At 36.4% G+C, this 20136-nt stretch overlaps 1 protein-coding gene and 1 pseudogene across 11 annotated transcripts in view; one reads left to right on the top strand and one right to left on the bottom strand.

Annotated features, from left to right (window-relative positions):
* Nucleotides 1–20136, top strand: part of WDR37 (WD repeat domain 37) — a 127502-nt gene that overhangs the window by 32280 nt on the left and 75086 nt on the right. For all 11 annotated transcript variants that reach the window (XM_058297661.1, XM_058297655.1, XM_058297659.1 and 8 more), the window contains one exon: nucleotides 18083–18179. In XM_058297661.1, the coding sequence (XP_058153644.1) occupies nucleotides 18083–18179 (97 nt within the window). The remainder of the gene's footprint in view (nucleotides 1–18082; nucleotides 18180–20136) is intronic.
* On the bottom strand, nucleotides 19110–19202 carry LOC111763116 (small nucleolar RNA U13; annotated as a pseudogene).

Raw genomic sequence — 20136 nt, forward strand, 5'->3', positions numbered from 1 at the left:
TCCATGTTTTGGAAGGCTGGCTTTCTTCCTAAAGATCAGCGTTTGGGGTTCTTGGGCTTGTGTGTAATATGGTGATGTCCTTCCCTTTCTTGCTTCTGTGACTCCTTTGTTCTCTTTATAAAGCCAGAGTAAGGCCCACCCATATTCAGTTGGGCCACACCTAACTAAAAATAGCATCTCCAAAAGATCCTATTACAATGGGCTCACACCCCGGGAATGAAGATTAAGAACATATATATGTTGGGGTATATAATTCATTGTAACACAAACAAGAACCCAAAACCAAAAAAGAAAAAGACAAACCCCATTAAAATTACTGTCAAATACAACACATATACAGAGATAGATTCCTAAAGACTAACCTTTATTTATAATGCTTAGTTATACACAGATATACAAAGAAGGTGAATGTGACAGTTTGGGTTAATTTGCTAATTGACAGTGTAATTATAGTTTTTCTGTTTCTGATAGTGTTAAAAAGAGAGTCATAAAATTTTGATTATTCTGTTCTCTGAAGAGTTTTTAGAGTCAATCTTGCAGTAACTTTACTTGGTTCTATCCCTGTCACTGTTGCAATGAGTGTAAGTTTTGCTTATAACTTTTCTACTGAATTTCTTTATAGATGATGAAAATATGTTAGAATTTTTAAATAATGTTATGATGCCTAAACAAAAATACATGTTATGCTAAAATAAATTGTAGACATAATTAATCTATGTATATTTACAATGTATAAATATTTGTAAATTTATCACCATTCTTTCCTGTTAGAACTAATGCAAAAGCCATTATGCTATAGGAAAATAAAGCTTAAATTTGAGAAATTGGTTCCTATGAAACCTCAGGGATAACTTTATGCCAGGGGCTTATCTCTGTGGACTTCTGGATGGAATCTCTACAAGGACAATAGTATATACTCAGAACCTAACACAGTTCCTATCACGTAGTGTATAATCAATTAGAATTCAACTATTATGTACTGAAAGAATGAATGAATAAACAAATACCTCCTTCTAGAGTATAAGAAATAATTTATTTTAATTTACTATTGCAAATAAAATCATAGATAAGGAGCCTCCGAAATATCTTTGATATGTGAATGTCTAAATTAGAGCTGTCCAATAAAACTTCTGTAATGATGGAAGTGTTCAATATATGTGCTTTCTGATATGATAGCACTAGACACCTGTGGCTACTGAGCACTTGAAATGTGGCTGGTGTGACTGAAGAACTGAAAATTTGATTTTTGAATTTAAATAGTTGGATGTAGCCTAGTGTCTTTTGTATTGGATAATGCAGGTAAACAGTCCAAGATAGGATTTAACGAAATTTGTTTTATATTAACTTTCATTTATCATAATGGGAATTCTCCAACCTTCTTTGCTAGCCCATTTTAGAAAAGTAAATGTTCTTATTTTGTTGGCCTTCTTGAGTACCAGTCGTCTATTGTGATGTAATACAAATAGATAATTACATTTCATAGTGATCCTTTATGAAAGTAATTCAAAATTCTGTCAAGTTAAGCAAACAGCCTGATACACTCTACCTCTCTTAAGGCACTCACGTTTGTGTCTACACAAACATGAGTTCACACAAACATGAGTGCCATTCCCTTGACAGTGCTTGTTTGTTGAATGGGTGAAATTATTTGCACTTGGACCAGTCAGCATGTTTTTGTGAGTAGCCAGTGAAACAGTGGCTCTCACTAGTTCAGCAGCAGACAAAGACAATAGTGATAGTGTTTTGGTTTTGGAACAAGCAGTTGGCATGGTAGGTATAAGTGGAAGGATCTAGGAATAAAGAATTGTTGATTACCAATAAATTTGAATTGATATGATAGGAATAATAACTTTCTAGACAAAGTATGTAAGAACGCTGTTTCAGTTGTTGGGGAGTGGTATCAAAAAGAACCCAGATTATTGTGAATGAGTTGTTATGGTAGTTTTAATTTTATGTCTTAATTCATAAATCTGAAGTACTTTAAAAAGCAGTAATTAATCCAGGATTGAGAGGTCTGTTGTAAAAGGTTACTAAATTTATATATGAATCAAGCATTGACTATAGCCTGAAAAAATTGTTGCCTCCATCTATGTACTGCAGTTTTTCAGATGTGTGGAAATACAGATATATTAAAATTCATATTCATTTAGAAGCTTTACTGAAATCACAGTTGTGTTTTGAAGTTAGTTTTCTCCAGAGGTACTAAAAACCCAATACCTATCATTTCATGGTCTGTGAAATTTAATGGCATCAAAAGTAGTACTGTTAGAAAAGTTTGAAAACCAATTTTGTAAGGATTCCTTCTATTTGACTCAACCCATCTTCAAGTGGAAAAGTTCTTTTTCACTTTATGTTTTGTCTTATGATTATTTTATAAAGTGATATTAATGCTGACATCTTACCTTTGTTTTCAATGACAATTACTTTTATTTTCTTTTGCCTTCTTTTTTGTTTAGTCAGTTTTACTGATATATATTCATAAAGCGGGATTTCTTAAGGTGTCCGTGAACTTGAATTGAAATTCAAAAAATACTGTTCTTGTGAGGACATGTTGGTGTGGGTGTGATATATGTATTAAATAACACACAGTACAGTGTGGACTTAGGTAAGGAGTCCGTGGTTTTCACCTGACTGGCAAAGGGGTCCATGGAACAAAAAAAGGTTAAGAACCCCTGTCGTAAAGCATGCAGTTCATCCAGTGTATACAATCATTGGTATTTGGTATAATCACATAGTAGTGCATTCATCGTTCATTTTTAGAGCATTTTCATTATACCTTAATAATAATAATAAGAAAGGGGCAAACAACAAGAAAACTCTACCCCTTAGTAATCACCTCTCAGTCTCTCTGTCCTTCCCCTGCTGTACATAGCTGCTATTCTGTTTCTGTCTCTCTAATTTCTTTGTGTTTGTTTCTTATAATCAAACAATATGTAGTACTTTTTGTTTAGTTTTTCACTTAGTGTATTTCCTTTTTTTTTCTTTTAACCCTTAATGGAATATTATTATATTACTATACACTACTATCTATAGTTTGCTTTGATTGTATTTTTGCCTGATATTAACATCTTGTAACATTAATGTATATTTGTTCAGGTTCAAAGAAAAACAGTCTTATAGATACAATATTACCCACACTCATATTTCACATGAGGTTTTGCTGTCCTATATAGTGCCATGTTACATTTTTTGGCTTTCCTTATAATATATGGGACCTTAGACTTTCTCTTTTGAACCATACATACTTAGCACTGCTAGTTACAACACTATGATATGCTTTCACCATTTCTATTCATTTCCAAAGATTTATGAACAATCTTTTTACCAGTTTTGCTCTGATTAAACCTCAGCTTTCCAACTTTTGGCAATTGTGAATAACACTGTTATGAACATTAGTGTGCAGATGTCTGTTCGTGTCACCACTCTCAGTTCTTCTGGGTATATACCTAATAGTGGTATCTCCAGTTCCCATGGCACATCTGTATTCATCTTCCTTAGGAACTGCCAAGTAGTTCTCCACAGTGACTGTACTATTCTGTATTCCCACTAACAGTGAATAAGTCTTCTTATTTCTCCACATCCTTTCCAACACATGTAGTTTTCTGTCTTTTTAACAGTAGCTATTCTAATAGGTGTGAAATGAAATCTCTTTGTAGCTTTGACTTGCATTTCCCTAATTGCCGTGATGCTGAACATTTTGGACACATGTCTGTTCAGGTCTTTGGCCCATTTTTAAATCAGGTCATTTGCCTTTTTATTGTTTTTTTTCTATTTGGTTGCGTTATTGTCTCTTGTTTTTTGGTGCGTCACTTCACTGTGTGGGGACCTGCGCCTCTGCTCGCCACACAGGTCTGGGATGCCTTTTTTTCTTTTTCTTTTTTTTTTTAACCAAGAGGTCCTGGGGATGGAACCTGGGTCCTCTATATGGTAAACAGGAGCTCAATTGCTTGAGCCACAGCTGCTTCCCCTGCCTTTTTATTGTTGAGATGTAGAATCACCTTATATATCATGGATATTAAACCCCTATTGGATATGTGATTTCTAAATATTTTCTCCCATCGAGTTGGCTGCCTTTTCACCCTTTTGACAAAGTCTTTTTTTAGGTACAAAAGTATTTAACTTTGAGGAGGTTCCCATTTATGTAAGTTTTTTTTGTTGCTTGTGCTTTGGGTGTAAGGTCCAAGAAACCACCACTTACCATAAGAACTTAATGTTTCCCTACATCTTCTTATAGTAGTTTTGTGGTCCTGGTTTTTGTATTTAAAATTTTAAGGCATTTTTTTATATTTATATATAATTTTTAAATGTTTATATTTGGAATTTTTTCCTGATTTCCTCCTCAGATTGTTCTATATTAGTGTACAGAAAAATTACTGCTTTTTTTGTGTTAATATCTCGAGATATTTAGTAATTTCTCTTACAATTTTATCTTTGACCCACTGATTGTTTACAAGTGCATTGTTTAGCCTCCATACATTTGCAGTTTTTCCCTCTTTCCTGTCTATTATTGATTTCCTGTTTCATTTCATTATAATCTGAGAAGGTGCTTTGTATAATTTATCTTTTTATATTTATTGATATCTATTTTGTGACTCAACATGTGATCTATCCTTGAGAATGATCCATGAGCACTTGAGAAGAATGTATAACCCTCTGATGTGGGATGCACTGCTCTGTATCTATCTCTTAGATCTAGCTTGTTTATCATATTGTTCAAGTTCTCTCTTTCCATGTTGGTCTTCTATCTATTGATGTGAGTCGTATGTTGAAATCTCCAACAATTATTGTAGTGATGTCTATTTCTCCCTTCTATTTTACCAGAGTTGACCTCATATATATTGAGGCACCCTGGTTAGGTGCATAGATACTCATGATTGTCATTTGTTCCTGGCAGATTGTTCATATTATTAAAAATAATGGCCTTCTGCATCTCTTATAACTGTTTTGCATTTAAAGTCTGTTTTTCTCATATTCATATAACCCTGATCTTTTTGCTTATTGTTTGCATGGAATATCTTTTTCCAACCTTTCCTTTCAGCAGATTTGTATCCCTGGGTCTAAGGTGAGTCTCTTAAACACAGAATATGGATGGCTCATGATTTTTTTTATCCATTCTGTCAGCCTTTATCTTTTAATTGAGGAGTTTAATACATTCATAGTCCATGGTTTTTTGTAAGTGCATTATGTACTTCTATCATTTTATTCTTTGGCTTTCATATGTCATATGTTATTTTCTTCTGTCTGTGTACTTTTAGTTATCCTTTTTTGCTATCTTCCCTTCTGCACTCTCCTCCAAGCGTCTCTTTCCTATCTTTTTCCTTTATGCCTATATAGAGCTCCTTTTAGTGATTTGTGCAGAGCCAGAATCTTATTTATGTATTCTTTTAGTTTCTTTTTATTTATAAACATTTTAAACTCATCTTCATATTTGAAGGACGTTTTGCTGGATAATGAATTCTTAACCAGCAGTTTTTCTCTTTCATTATCCTAATTATAATTATATCATAATACTACTGTCTTCTCGCCTCCATGGTTTATTTTTTACTTTTCAATTGATCATTCATAAATGAACATACATAAACAATAAGTATATAGTAAAACTTGAGAATTTACAAAACAAATGTACATTTCATCATATAGGGCTCCCATACATCTTCCCACCACCAATATCTTGCGTTGTTGTGGAACATTTGTTACAAACTATGAAAGAACATCTTTCAAATATTACCAACTATAGCACATGTCTTAATTTTTTTTTTATCCCCCCCCTTGCAGCTTTTTTGCATGCTGTCTGCTCTGTGTCCATTTACTGTGCGTTGTTCTGTGTCTGTATTTATTTATTTTTATTTCCCCTCCCCCCTTGTGGCTTGCCTGCTGTTCTGCTCTCTGTGTCCATTCACTGTGTGCTTTTCTGTGTTTTTTTGCTTGTCTCCCTTTATTTTGTTGTGTCACCTTTCTGAGTCTGCTCTCCTCAGCGCTCCGGGGTTCTTGTGGGCTGGGGGGCATGAGGGCGAGCCTGCCTTCACAAGGAGGCCCCAGGATGTGAACTCAGGGCCTCCCATATGGTAGACAGGAGCCTGACTGATTGAGCCACAGTCATTTCCCTACATTTGTTTTTTACCCCTCCAAAATACCCAATTATTAACACTGTATATTGATATTATGTATTTATTATTGTTCATGAGAGAATATTCTCATATTTATTCTTTTAACCACAGTCCATCATTTGCCACTGGATTTCCTGTGTTATACAGTTCCATGTTTTGTACAGTCTATTCAAAGTGTACACTCAATGGCTCTCATTTTCATCAGAGTTGTGCTGTTATCAACTCAGTTTTAGAACATTTTCATTCTCCAAAAGGAAAAATTCTACACTTTCTTACACCACCCTATTTTCCCTTAGGATTGAAATAATATCTTCTTGCCATTGCTGCAAAATATTACAATATTACTGTTAACTATTGTCCTTAAGTTAGAGTATTCTTATAAATTTATACTATTAACCAAAGTTTTCATCTACCACTGAAATCACTGTGGTATACATTCCCTAGATTATTCTCTAGTTTCCTTTCAATTGACATATCTTCAGACTACTCCTTTCAGCCACAATCACATTTATAAATCAGCAGTGTTGACTCACTCTAATGGTACTATCAATTCTTTTCATTTCCACACTTTTACAAATAACCTTTTAATAATGCTACATACATTAAGCATCTGCTCCCGTTCTCAACCCACATTCTATTCCCTAGTAACCCGTACTCTAGAGTTTACCTCCATGAGTTTACTCATTGTATTTAGTTTGTATTAGCAAGATTATACATTATTTGTCCTTTTCTGCCTGGCTTATTTCACTCAACATAATATCCTGTAGGTTCATCCATGTTGTCATGTGCATCCGATTTCATTTCTTATTACAGCTGAACAGTATTCATTGTATGTTGTATACCACATTTTGTTTACCCATTCATTGGTTGATAGACACTCATATTGTTCCCATATTTTAGCAATTGTGCATAATGCTGCTATGAATATCAGTGTGAAAATGTCAGTTCATGTCCTTGCTTTCAGTTCTTCTGAATATGTTCCTAGTAAAAGGGTTGCTGGCAGTTCTCTGTTCAGCTTCTTTTTTTTTTTTTTTAAAGATTTATTAATTTATTTAATTCCCTCCCCCTCCCCCGGTTGTCTGTTCTCTGTGTCTATTTGCTGCGTCTTGTTTCTTTGTCCGCTTCTGTTGTCATCAGCAGCACGGGAAGTGTGGGCGGCGCCATTCCTGGGCAGGCTGCACTTTCTCTCGAGCCGGGCAGCTCTCCTTACGGGTGCACTCCTTGCGTGTGGGGCTCCCCTACGTGGAGGACACCCCTGCGTGGGGCGGCACTCCTTGTGCGCATCAGCACTGCGCATGGGCCAGCTCCACACGGGTCAAGGAGGCCGGGGGTTTGAACCGCGGACCTCCCATGTGGTAGACGGACGCCTTAACCGCTGGGCCAAGTCTGTTTCCCTCTGTTCAGCTTCTTGAGGTACTTTTTTTGCCAGACAGTCTTCCACAGAGGCTGCACCATTCTACATTCCCACGAACAGTAAGGAGTGTTCTTTGTTTCTATACGATCTTTCCAGTACTTACAGTTTTCTTTTCTTTTTTTTAAATAGGCATTCTATAATGTGTAAAATGGTATCTCACTGTGGTTTTGATCTGTTATTTCCCTTATAGCTGCTGATGAACATTTCTTCATGTGCTTTTTGGCCATTTGTATTTCCTCTTTGGAGAAATGTCTATTCAAGTCTTTTGACCATTTTTAAATTGGGTTGCTTGTCTTTTTATCATTGAGTTGTATGACCTCTTTATATAACATGGATGTCAAGCCTGTATCAGATATGCAGTTTCTAAATATTTTCTCCCATTGAGTCAACTGCCTTTTTACTTTTTTTTTCCTCCTCTTCCCCATGGCCCTGCTATTTTTTTGCTGTCTGTGTCCATTCACTGTGTGATATGTGTCTATTTCTCTCTCTTTTTTTTGGCTTCTTTTCTTGTTTTCTCCTATAGGATTCACCAGGATTCTATCCTGGGGACCTCCGAGGTGGAGAGAGGTTCCCTGTTGCTTGCGCCACCTCAGTTCGTGGTCTCTGCTGTGTCTCGCCTTGACTCTCCCCTTCATCTCTCTTTTTGTTGCATCATTATCTTGCTTCATGAGTTGCCGCATGGGCACTGGCTCGCTGTACAGGCTCACCTTTACCAGGAGGCCCCAGGGATCGAACCTGGGTCCTCCCAAATGATACACAAAAGTCTAGGTGCTTGATGCTTCCCTGTTTTACTTTCTTGATAATCTTTTGAAGGAAAAAGTGTTTAATTTTGAGGAGGTCCCATTTATCGTTTCTTTTGTTGTTCATGCTTTGGGTTTAAGGTTTAAGAAATGTCTGCCTACCATAAGATCTTTTTTTTTGTTTTTTAAAGATTTCTTTCTTTCTCTCCACTTCCCCACCCCCACCCCCCACCCCCCAATTGTCTGTTCTCTGTGTCTATTTGCTCCATCTTTGTCCGCTTCTGTTATTGTCAGCAGCACGGGAATCTGTGTTTCTTTTTGTTGCATCATCTTGTTGTGTCAGCTCTCCGTGTGTACGGTGCCATTCTTGGGCAGGCTGAACTTTCTTTTGCACTGGGTGGCTCTCCTTACGGGGTGCACTCCTTGTGCATGGGGCTCCCCTATGAGGGGACATCCCAGTGTGGCACGGCACTCCTTTCGCGCATCAGCACTGCGCATGGGCCAGCTCCACACGGGTCAAGGAGGCCCGGGGTGTGAACTGTGGACCTCCCATGTGGTAAATGGACGCCCTAACCACTGGGCCAAGTCTGCTTCCTGTACTATAAGATTTTGAAGATATTCACTTACATCTTCAAGGGGAACTATGGTTGTCATTTTTATATTTAGGTCCTTGATTGATTTTGAATTAATTTTGTGTAATTTTTGTGTAGGGTTCTCTCTCTTTCTCTTGGATATGGATATCCAGTTCTCATAGCACCATTTGTTGAATAGACTGTTCTGGCACAGCTAGTTGGGCTTGACAGCCTTGTCAAAAATTGCTTGACTGTAGATGTGAGGGTCTATTTCTGAGTTTTTGATTTCATTCCATTGGTCAATATGTCTATCTTTATGCCAGTGCAATGCTGTTTTTACCACTTTAGCTAAATAATATGCCTTAAAGTCAGGACGTAAGATTCCTTCAACTTTGTCCTTCCTTTTTGAGATGTTTCTGGCTATTCATAGTCCCTTACCCTTCCAAATAAATTTGGTAATTGGCTTTTCCATTTCTGCAAAAAAGGCTGTAGGGATTTTTATTGGGATTGCATTGGATTTGTAAATTAGTTTGGATAGAATTGACATTTTAATGATATTTAGTTTTCCAGTCCATGAACATTTAGTTAAATCTTCTTTGGTTTCCTTTAGCAGTGTTTTGTAGTTTTCTGAATATAGGTCCTTTATGTCCTTGGTTAAGTTTATTCCTAAACTTTTGATTCTTTTAGTTGCTATTACAAATGTAATTTTTTTTTCTGATTTCCAACTCAGCTTGCTCATCAGTAGTTTATAGAAACACTAGTGATTTAACTTTGGTAAACTTGTTTATTAGTTGTAGTAGATTTGTTGTGGATATTTCCAGGGTTTTCTAGATAAAGGAAAGTATTCAGTAAATAGCAAATGTTTTTCTTCTTCTTTTCCTATTTGGGTGCCTTTTATTTCTTTATCTAGCCTAATTGCTCTAGTTAGAACTTCTAGCACAATATCGAATAACAGTGGTGATAGTGAACATACTTGTCTTGTTCCTGGTCTCTGCAGGAAAGCTTTCAGTCTTTTATATATGCACTTTACCACATCGAAAAACCTTCCTTTGATGCTTATCTTTTGGAGTGTTTTTTATCAAGAAAAGATGCTGTATTTTGTCGACTGCTTTTTTTGTATCAATTGATAGGTTCATGTGATTTTTCTTCCTCAGTTTATTACATGAATTGGTTTTCTTGTTTTGAAAAACCATTGCATACCTGGGATAAACTTACTTGAATGTAGTGTATAATTCTCTTAATTTGCTCTTGGATTTGGACTGCAAATATTTCGTTGAGGATTTTTGCATCTATATTCATTATTGGTATTCTGTAATTTTCTTTTTCTTCAGTATCTTTTTTTTAAAAAAAGATTTATATTTTTATTTATTTCTCTCCCCTTCTCACCCCTCCCTCCCCCCAGTTGTCTGCTCTCTGTGTCCATTTGTTGTATGTTCTTCTGTGACCGTTTCTATCCTCATCAGTGGCACTGGGAATCTGTTTCTTTTTGTTGCGTCATCTTGTTGCATCACCCCTCTGTGTGTGTGGCACCATTCCTGGGCAGGCTGCACTTTCTTTCGCACTAGGTGTCTCTCCTACAGGGCATACTCCTTGAGCGTGGGGCTCCCCTACGCGGGGGACACCTCTGTGTGGCACGGCACTCCTTGCGCGCATCGGCACTGTGCATGGGCCAGCTCCACACGGGTCAAGGAGGACTGGGGTTTGAACCGCAGACCTCCCATGTAGGTGGACGCCCTGTCCATTGGGCCAAGTCCCGCCAAGTCTGCATCCCCCTTTCTTTAGTATCTTTATCTGGTTTTGGTATTAGGGTGATTTTGACTTCATAGAATGAGTTTGGTAGTATTCTTTCCTGTTCAGTTTTTTGGAAGAGCTTGAGCAAGATTGGTATTAGTCTTTGAATGATTGGTAGAAATCACTTGTGATTCCGTCTGGTCCTGAGCTTTTTTCATCTTTGGGAGGTTTTTGATGACAGTTTCATTCTCTTTGCTTGTGATTGGTTTGTTGAGGTCTTCTATTTCTTTTAGGGTCACTGTAGATTGTTTCTAGGAATTTGTCCATTTTGTCTATGTCATTTAGTGTACAGTTGTTCATAGTATCCTTTTGTGATCTCTGTTATTTCTGTGGAGTCAGTGGTAATGTTCTCCCCATTTCTGATTTTTTAAAAGATGTTTTATTAAGATATATTTCTGTACCATACAATCTATCCAAAGTGTACAATCATTGACTTTCAGTATAATCATATATGCATTCCTGTTTCATTTCTGATTTTATTTGTGTCTTCTCTCCTTTTCTCTTTGTCAGTCTAGATAAGGGTTTTTTGGTTCATCTTCTCAAAGAACCAACTTTTGGTTTTATTGATTCTCTATTTTTTTTTTTTTTTTGTTCTCAATTTCATTTATTTCTGCTCTGGTCTTTTTTTTTTTTTTAAGATTTATTTCATGTATTTCTCTCCCCTCTCCCCTCCTCCCCAATTGTCTGCTCTCTATGTCCATTTGCTCTGTGTTCTTTTGCATTCATTTGCATTATCAGGCAGCATTGGGAAACTGCATCTCTTTTTTGTTGCGTCTTCTTGCTGCGTCAGCTCCCTGTGTGTGCTGCACCACTCCTGGGTGGCCTGCGCTTTTTTCACGCTCTCCTTGCAGGGCGCACTCCTTGCGCGTGGCGTCCCCCTCCATGGGGGCACCCCTGCATGGCACAGCACTCCTTATGCACAGCAGCACTGTATGTGGACCAGCTCACCACATGAGTCAGGAGGCCCTGGGGATTGAAGCCTGGACCCTCCATATGGTAGACACTCTTTATCAGTTGAGCCACATCCGCTTCCCTATTATTTCTTTCATTCAGCTTGGTTTGGGATTAGTTTGCTTTTCTTTATCAAGTTCCTCCATGTTTGCCGTTAGGTCTTCGATTTTAGTCTTCTTTTTTAATGTAAGCATTGAGGGCTATAAATTTTCCTTTCAGCACTGCCTTTGCTGTGTCCCATAGGTTTTGATATATTGTGTTCTTGTTTTCATTTGTAAGAAGTGATTTACTGAATTCTCTTCCAATTTCTTCTTTAATCCACTGATTAATGTTGTTTAATCTCTGTAGATAGGTGAATTTTTCCTCTTTCTGTCCTCTTATTCCATTAGTGATCAAAGAAAGTGTTTTGTAAAATCTTAGTCTTTTTAAATTTATTGAGACCTGTCTTGTCTGTCTTGGAGAAGGATCTTTGAGTGCTTGAATTGAATGTATATATTGCTCTTTTGGGGTGTAATACCCTATAAATGTTAGGTATAGTTCATTTTATTATTCAGGCTCTCTCTTTCCTTATATATCCTTTGTCCAGATGTTCTAGCCATTGCTGAGAGTGGTATATTGAAATCTCCAACTATTAATGTAAAGATGTCTATTTTGTCCCTTCATTTTTGTCAGTTTATGCCTCACATATGGGGCACCCAGGTTAGGTGCATAAATATTTATTATAGTTACTTCTTGGCGAATTGCCCCTTTTATTAATATATAATTACCTTCTTCATTTCTTATTAACAGTTTGCTTTCAAAATCTATTTTGTTTGATATTAGTATTGCCAATACTGTTTTTTTGTTTTCGTTTACCATTTGTATGGAATAATTTTTTCTGACTTTTCACTTTCAACCTGGTTGTGTCCTTATATCTGAGGTGAGTCTCTTGTAGCCAGCATATAAACGGCTCATATTTTCCATCCATTCTGTCATTCTATGTCTTTTAATTGAGGAATTCAAATTCATTAACATTCAGTGTTATTACTGTGAAGGCGTTACTTCCGTTGTCCATTTTATCCCTTGGCTTTCATTTGTCATATCTTACTGTTGTCTGTCTTTTTACTTTTTAATTTACCCTTTCCAATATATTCATTTCTACACTCTTCTCCAAGTCTCTCACCTTTGTTTTTTCCTTTCAGGCTGTAGCACTCCCTTTAATATCTCTTGTAAATCTTATCTTTGGGAATATACTCTCTGCTTCTGTTTATATGTGAATATGTGAAGACTTTAAACTCACCCTCAGTTCTGAAGGATAATTTTGTCAGATACAGAATTCATGACCAGCAGTTTTTCTCTTTCAGTACCTGAAATACATCATACCACTTGGTCTTCTTGCCTCCATGGTTTCTCATGAGAGTTTGACACTTAATATTATTGAGCTTCACTTGTATATGATGCTTTCCTTTTCTCTTGATGCTTTTATTTATTTATTTTTTATTGAAAGTAAGCTCCTTTATTTAAATTCAACTGATAGTTGGTTTTATTTACATTTACAAAATACCCCCCAAAAATAAGTAACTGAGTGGTTGGCCAAACAACTGGTCACCATAACCTAGCCAAGCTGATGCATAAAATTAGCCATCCCAAAATCCTAGTAACCATTAAGGCCTTCAAAATACAAATGAAAAATGCACACAATAAAATAAAGTAAGAGAAAAGGGGCAGCTGGTAAAGAGCCCCACACCATTTGTGGCTCCTGAATTCAGTATACACATACACACACACACACACACACACACGCATATATACATATCTTAATGTAGAAAAGCAATTTACTCCATTATAAGTGTTTACACAGTTAGTCCCAGAGAATAGCAGGCCTGCTGGTAAAACAGGTCACCCAGAAGGGAGATGGCACCAAACTAGTGGTCAAGGACTAACTCCTAAAACAAAATTATCCAGGATTAATTTACTTTTAAAAACAAATATCAGCTATTGATTCACTCATTTCAATTTAACCAGACAGTCTGCCATGGTATAGCTGCCAGATGAAAACACATCTTTACAACTTGGCAGTCCCAAGTTTACAAAAACAATTATTTCATGGAAAGGAAAATAAAAATATGAAACAGCACAAGAAATATACTAACAAGCAATAGTATATGGGGAAAGAAGACATAATATTAAGTTTTGACTTAACTGAAGAAACTGACAGGAGACTGGTCTGCATAGGAAAATGTGCATCCTAGAAAGTCAGGTATGACAGTTTTAGTGTAGGAATCTATACGACTTGAATCTCTACCCTATTTCCTGAATACAATATTATACCCCATGGCGCATATACCTTCCCCACTTGACTCTATTCCTTATTCACTAACTTTAAATGAGTTTGAAATATAGCATAAGAAGAAAAATGACTACATACAAATAATCCCTTCTGTGTCTACCTCAGATCTGGGCTTGATTCTAGAGAATTACTTAAGACAATTTAAGTTTGTGGTTCTGCAGATTCAAGGCCCTGAGTAAATATTTAGGAGACACCCAGTGTCTGGGTTAATAGCATTGTTGATGGTAGCTGTAGAGCGATAGCTGAGCAAAATATATATCAGAGTTAGTGTTAAATCAATCTCAGGGTTGAGAGGGAAAAAGGGAAGTTTAAAAACATAAGTGCAGGCATATTTAGGATCCTTGTCCTTTTCGGTCCACACTTCCTTCAGGGTCTTCATTATTATAAATGTTCTCTGCCATCTGCCATACTTGCATGATATTGTCTTCTGATACAGAAAAAAATCACCCAAGGTTCACTGAGATTCTAGGAGAAATCAGATATCTTGGCAAAGTGACCACCATGAAAAAACAACTCTTGGTGATTGTTCCTCTGCAATTTCACTTAAATCTCAGACATTCAGTCAATCATCAGTACCACTGGAAGCCAAAATGCTTTGTGAGGTAACCACTGAAACTGGAATGTTTCATTCTTATGTGATTTAAAGGAATGCGACTTGAGTTTCAGATTCTTCTGAGCTCACCAAGCGATAGTCTTGTCAAGTGATCCTGTGGCAAGCATGAACTGACTGATTAAATTCTAGGCATTTGTTTTTCTATCTACTATATTCTGATGAATGTGATGGGATACATGTCATTCAATGTCCTTTGCTCCTCCAAGCTTTTCAGGATATGATGCAGTGATGAATTTACATTTCAGTTTAATTCAGTGAAAATCTAATCTTTCTGGTCTCCAAGATTTGCAGTTATGAGGCTAAAAGAAAGTCCAAAACAAGACATCCTCAAGGCAGTGCTTTCTTCCTGAAGACTAGCATTCTGGGACTGGCTGCTGGTGATTCTTGGTTTCTCTGTCACATGACAAGACACATGCTCGCAACCATCTGCTGATCTCTCCTTTCTCTTACAGACTTCCTTGATTTCACCTTCTTGCTTCTGTGACTTTCTCTATGTGTCTTGATTCTTTTAAAATCCCACTAATTCTGTCTCAAGTAGGTATATTCAGATTTATTCTATTTGGGGTGCATTGTCCTTCTTGGATATTAATACCTATGTCTTTAATAAGTGTTGGGAAGTTTTTGGTCATTATTTCCTCAGATATCCTTTCTGCCCCTTTCCCATTATCTTCTTCTTCTGGGACATTGATAATGCATATATTGGTGCATTTCACATTGTCATTCATTTGTCTGAGACCCTGTTCCATTTTTCCCATTTTTTTTCTCTTTCTTTTCTCCTGTCTTTTCATGTTCAGATGCCGGTCCTCCAAGTCACTAATTCTGTCTTCCTTCAATTCAGATCTGCTGTTATATGCCTCTAGTTTATTTTTTATTTTTAAAAATTACTTTATTGAAGTATATCACTTATACATAAACATACATAAACAATAAGTGTATAATAGTAGTTGTGAACTTTAGTGTAGTTTTTATGTCATCCATTGTGTCTTTTCATTCCATAAGCTGTTACTTTTCTTTGCAGACTTTCATACTGTTCTTTGTACTTACCCAGTGTCTTGTTAATACATCTATCTCTTTAGTCATATTTTCCTTCACCTCTTTGAATTGATTTAGGAGATTTGTGTGATTATCATTCATTAGTTGTCTTAAATCCTGTTTTTTTCCTTTGACTGGGCCATCTCTTCCTGTTTCTTATGGCTTGTAAGTTTTTGCTGATATCCAGGCATCTGATCATGTCGGTGAATTTACTCTGACAGTCAAATTCTCTTGCCTAGTGGTTTGTTTCACAGTTCTTCCATTTTGGTTGATCCTATTCTAAGTCTTTAAAATTGCCCAGCTTAAGTTATCAAAATAGGGTCCAGAACTCACTAATGAGGCACAGCTCCACTTGAAGGAGGCTGGGACAAGAGATTCCTAAATGCAGTTTTCTCCTTGCAGTTACTGGCCAGCCAGCAGATGGCACTTACCAGTGAATCTTTCCATGGAGGTGTTTCCATCCAGGTGTTTCTACCTCCACTTGATGATGATTCTGGTCTGTTCAGAGCCAAGATTCAAAGCAGGCTCTGCAGGCCCAATTCTCTGAAGAGAAACTCCTCTCCACTCTGCTGCATCCTCCCTCTTCACAGGGAGGAAGAAGCCTGTCCCCTCTCAGTTGGCTGCAGTGAGCCAGAGGTTTTATCCAGGCTGTTTGCCTTGAGGGTGGGGAATGGGTGCTCTTCCCAACAGTGGAGATTAGTGGCTCACAGTTTTTTTCCCCACTTCTTCCTCTCTGTCCCTCAACCCCCTAGAGGATGTGCAGTACTCTCCTGGTCTGCATATCCCCAAAGCAGCTCCCTCAGATAGATTTTTGCCCATCTTCCTTTATTTTTTGTGAGCAAGTTGAACCCCATCTACCTACGTGGATGCCATCTTCCCAGAAGTCTAGAGATAATTTTTCCCCTAAAATTTTTATCCTCCTAAGAAGTTAATCTGAGAGTTTATAATAAGCGTTTTTTTTTTTAAGTTTTTCACATTTATTTTGAAGGTAGGTAAAATGATTATTTCAGACCATCATTCGAGTTAGTTGTTACCAAAGCAGTAATGTTGGTCTTTATTTTTAAAGAAGCTTTAGATTACATAAATGTTTCGTTGAACGTATACCTGTTTTTTCACTTTGTTACTCTTAAAACATCAAAAAGTTTGTGTTGTATATAAATTTTAAAAGGCACTGTCGTAGTTTGTTAAAGACTGCCAATGCAAAATACCAGTAATGGGTTGGCTATTATTTATAAGGGTAAAAACTTAACAGTTCCAAGGCTGTGGAAGTGTCCAAATCAAGGCGTCATGATGAGATGCTGTCTCACCGAGTTGCAGTGGAGGTGATTAGACACATTGCTCCATCATCTAAAGATACTTTCTCTCAGAGCTAAGCTGTGGGCAATCAAGCAAATGGGTGGGAATAATTGCAGCTTCTCCTTTCTATCCTCTTCTCCATTTATATAGGATTGCAGTTAAAGGTTTAAGACCCATTCTGGGTACTGCAGTCTAATCAAAGGCCCTTAACTGAATCTAACCAGAAGGCCCCACATACAGTAGGTTTACATGCACAGGAGTGGGTTTGCCTAAAACCTAATTTTCTGGGGTCCACGAAAGACTCAGATCAACACAGTCACTGAGAAAATTACACCAAGAGCAGTTAAATGTTGCAACATTATTGTAGAAGTATTTGTTGAGAATTTCTTTTGAAAATTACTCTATATACTGGAAGGAGGATGATACAAAATATATTACATAGCCATACCTGCAAATTAGAGTAGAAAGAAACTCTAGATCAAATTGTTTACTATTTATTAGCATTGTCCAGCAAAAGTAAATGTTTTGTGAGCATATACCTAGGATTCCGTTAACTCATTTGAATGTACTTAAAAATTCTGCTGAGATGTTGCTTCCTCCTAATAACTTTCCTTGCCTTTGTAGATAGAGAGAATGGATGTGTGAGAGAGCAAAGGCAAAATCAAAGGCATGCAGGGAGGAATTACATAGCACAGTTGGGGCACTTAAATGTTTATCTTTTCATTTTTAACTAGTAGACATTTAGATCTTATAGGTAAGATGTTTCTCTTTCCGTCTTCACAATTCAGTGTTTAAGGTATTAAATAGTGTTACAGAGAATAGCCAGGTTATTTTGCTTAAAGTACAGTGAAACATAATGAGATCTCTGTAAAGGCGCATTTTCTATTAGTATATAGCATATAATATAGAATTTGGAATCTTTATAATAGTTTCATTTATGGGAACTGTTATCCTTTTCTGCGAATTTGAACTTTTTTGAATAAAGTAGACTTATTCTTTTGTAAAAGGAAAAATGTTATTTTGAAGAAGTAAATGCCATATTATGCTAGGTAGCTGTTTATAAAATTCAATTACAGTTTCTTATGTAGAAATTTGAAGCTTTAACTCTTTAAGAAATAAAGTATGTAATGATGTAAAGTAAAAGTTTAGCATAAATGAAAACTTGTTTTCTAAAAAAATTATATGCTTAGTATCAGAGTTATTTACTTATTTAAATCATAATCTTTCTTTTCTATAGGATTCTAAACTGCCTTCCTCAGTTCGCAGTACGCTTCTGGAACTATTTGGTCAAATAGAAAGAGAATTTGAAAACCTTTATATTGAAAACTTAGAGTGTGAGTATCGTCTGCTTTAATATAATTTCATAACTTTTTACTTATCCATAGAAATCTTTGAGAGTTAAGTTTGTGGGTAGAAATACCCCTACTGTGTTAGATTTCTGGTCTGTTGTAACAAACCTAGTGGCTTCAAATAACACATTTATTATAGTATAGTTCTGTAGGTCAGAAATCTGGTATAGGTCTGTCTCTCTGTCTCATCAAACTAAAATTAGGTGTCAGCAGAGCTATGCTCCTTTCTGGAGATGTTAGAGGAGAATCTATTTCCTGCTTATTTGATTGTTAGCACAATTCAGTTCTTTGCAGGGACAGAGGTCCTGGTTTTCTTGCTGGCAGTTAAGGTGAGAGCCATTCTAGAAACTGTCTCATTTCTTCGCTCACAGCACTCTTCCTCCATCTTCAAAGGCAGCGATGGTAGGTCCAGTCCTTCTGCTGTAGAATTCCTCAGATCCACTCTTCTGCTTTTCTCTTTTACTTATAAGGACCCATGTGATTGGATTGGGCCCAGCCTGGATAATCTAGGCTACTCCCCCATATCAAGAGCCTTAACCCTAAACATTCCTGCAAAGTCCCTTTGTTGTTATATAAGGTAACATTTTCACAGATTATGAGGTTTAGGATGTGAACATGTTTAGGGGGCATTTTTCTGCATATCACATCTACCAATCCAAATAATGATTTTATGAAAAAGGAATGCATTTTATAATTTTTCCTGTACCAATTATACTACAAATTGAGAAAATGTCAATTCATGTTTTTCTTAATAATATGCCTAATTTGAAAATTTCTTAAAATATGTGTATTGCCCTGTTTGACCTATTTGTTAAAGTTTAATTAAGAAGATTTGAATTAATGAAGCCCTTAGTTTTTCATTATTTTAGAAGTAATGTCTAGAAAGCCATCAACACTGTTAATTTCTTTTCCCTTTGTCACATGGGTAATGTGCCTACATGTAACAAGGTTTGAGGGAGGCACATCTCACACAAACACGTGAACCTTTTTTATGAACCACAAAAGGGTCAATATCTTTGTTCTTATATCTGATGTCCTTTTTATCCTTCTTTTCTTTTTCCTTGTAAGTCTATAGCTCCTACTGATTTTTTCAGACTTTTTGAATTTTTAATCTTTATTATATTTAATCCTCACTTAGTGCTCATGGTGTCATGCACTGGTAGTTATATTTTATTATTGTATGTCTTTTTCCCCCATTTCAGTATTTTAGCTGAACTATAAATAATATCTTATTGAATTTCAGACAGTATCACAATACTGTTTTTAAATGCATAGGATAAAATACAAAGAAAACTAGTAATTGAAATGCAGGACCCCTGCTTGAGAACCCTTGTAGAATATCTTGTACAGGGTAGGAAAAGATTTTTTTTTGAGGTGCCATAGACTGAGGAATGAACCTGAGACCTCATATGTGGGAAGGTGGCATTGGCTTCCCTAAGCTGGGTTTTTTGTTTGTTTTGCTTGTTATTTTGTTTTTGTTTTTTCAGGAAGCACTGAGAATGGAACCCAGGACCTCCCATGTAGGAGGCAGGTGCTCAACTGCTTGAGCCACATCAACTTCCCAGGAAGAGTTTTGAAATTTTATTTCTGTAATGATATCTTGGAATAATATCTTACTCTTTTCTCTTTGCCTTTTATTGTAATTTAATTTTATTTGTTTTAATTTTGTTTTAGAAAGTATCAGTAATTGAATCCAAGGCCTTGTATATATGAAGAAGACATACAACCACTGAGCTACACCTGCTCCCCTTTTATTTTTTTTAATATGTTTCTTTGTTTATTCTCTTGTTCCTAATATTTTATGTTAGACTGTAACCTGAAATTGAGTTTGTCCTTTTTGTTCTTGACAAAGGTATTGAGTTTTTTTAAGAACTCCATCAGCTGTGATCTTGTTTATTAGAATGTAATTCATGTCTTCGTTTAGACAACATTTATATATAGC

The sequence above is a fragment of the Dasypus novemcinctus genome, chromosome 5 (assembly GCF_030445035.2).
Source record: "Dasypus novemcinctus isolate mDasNov1 chromosome 5, mDasNov1.1.hap2, whole genome shotgun sequence".
Taxonomy (NCBI): domain Eukaryota; kingdom Metazoa; phylum Chordata; class Mammalia; order Cingulata; family Dasypodidae; genus Dasypus; species Dasypus novemcinctus.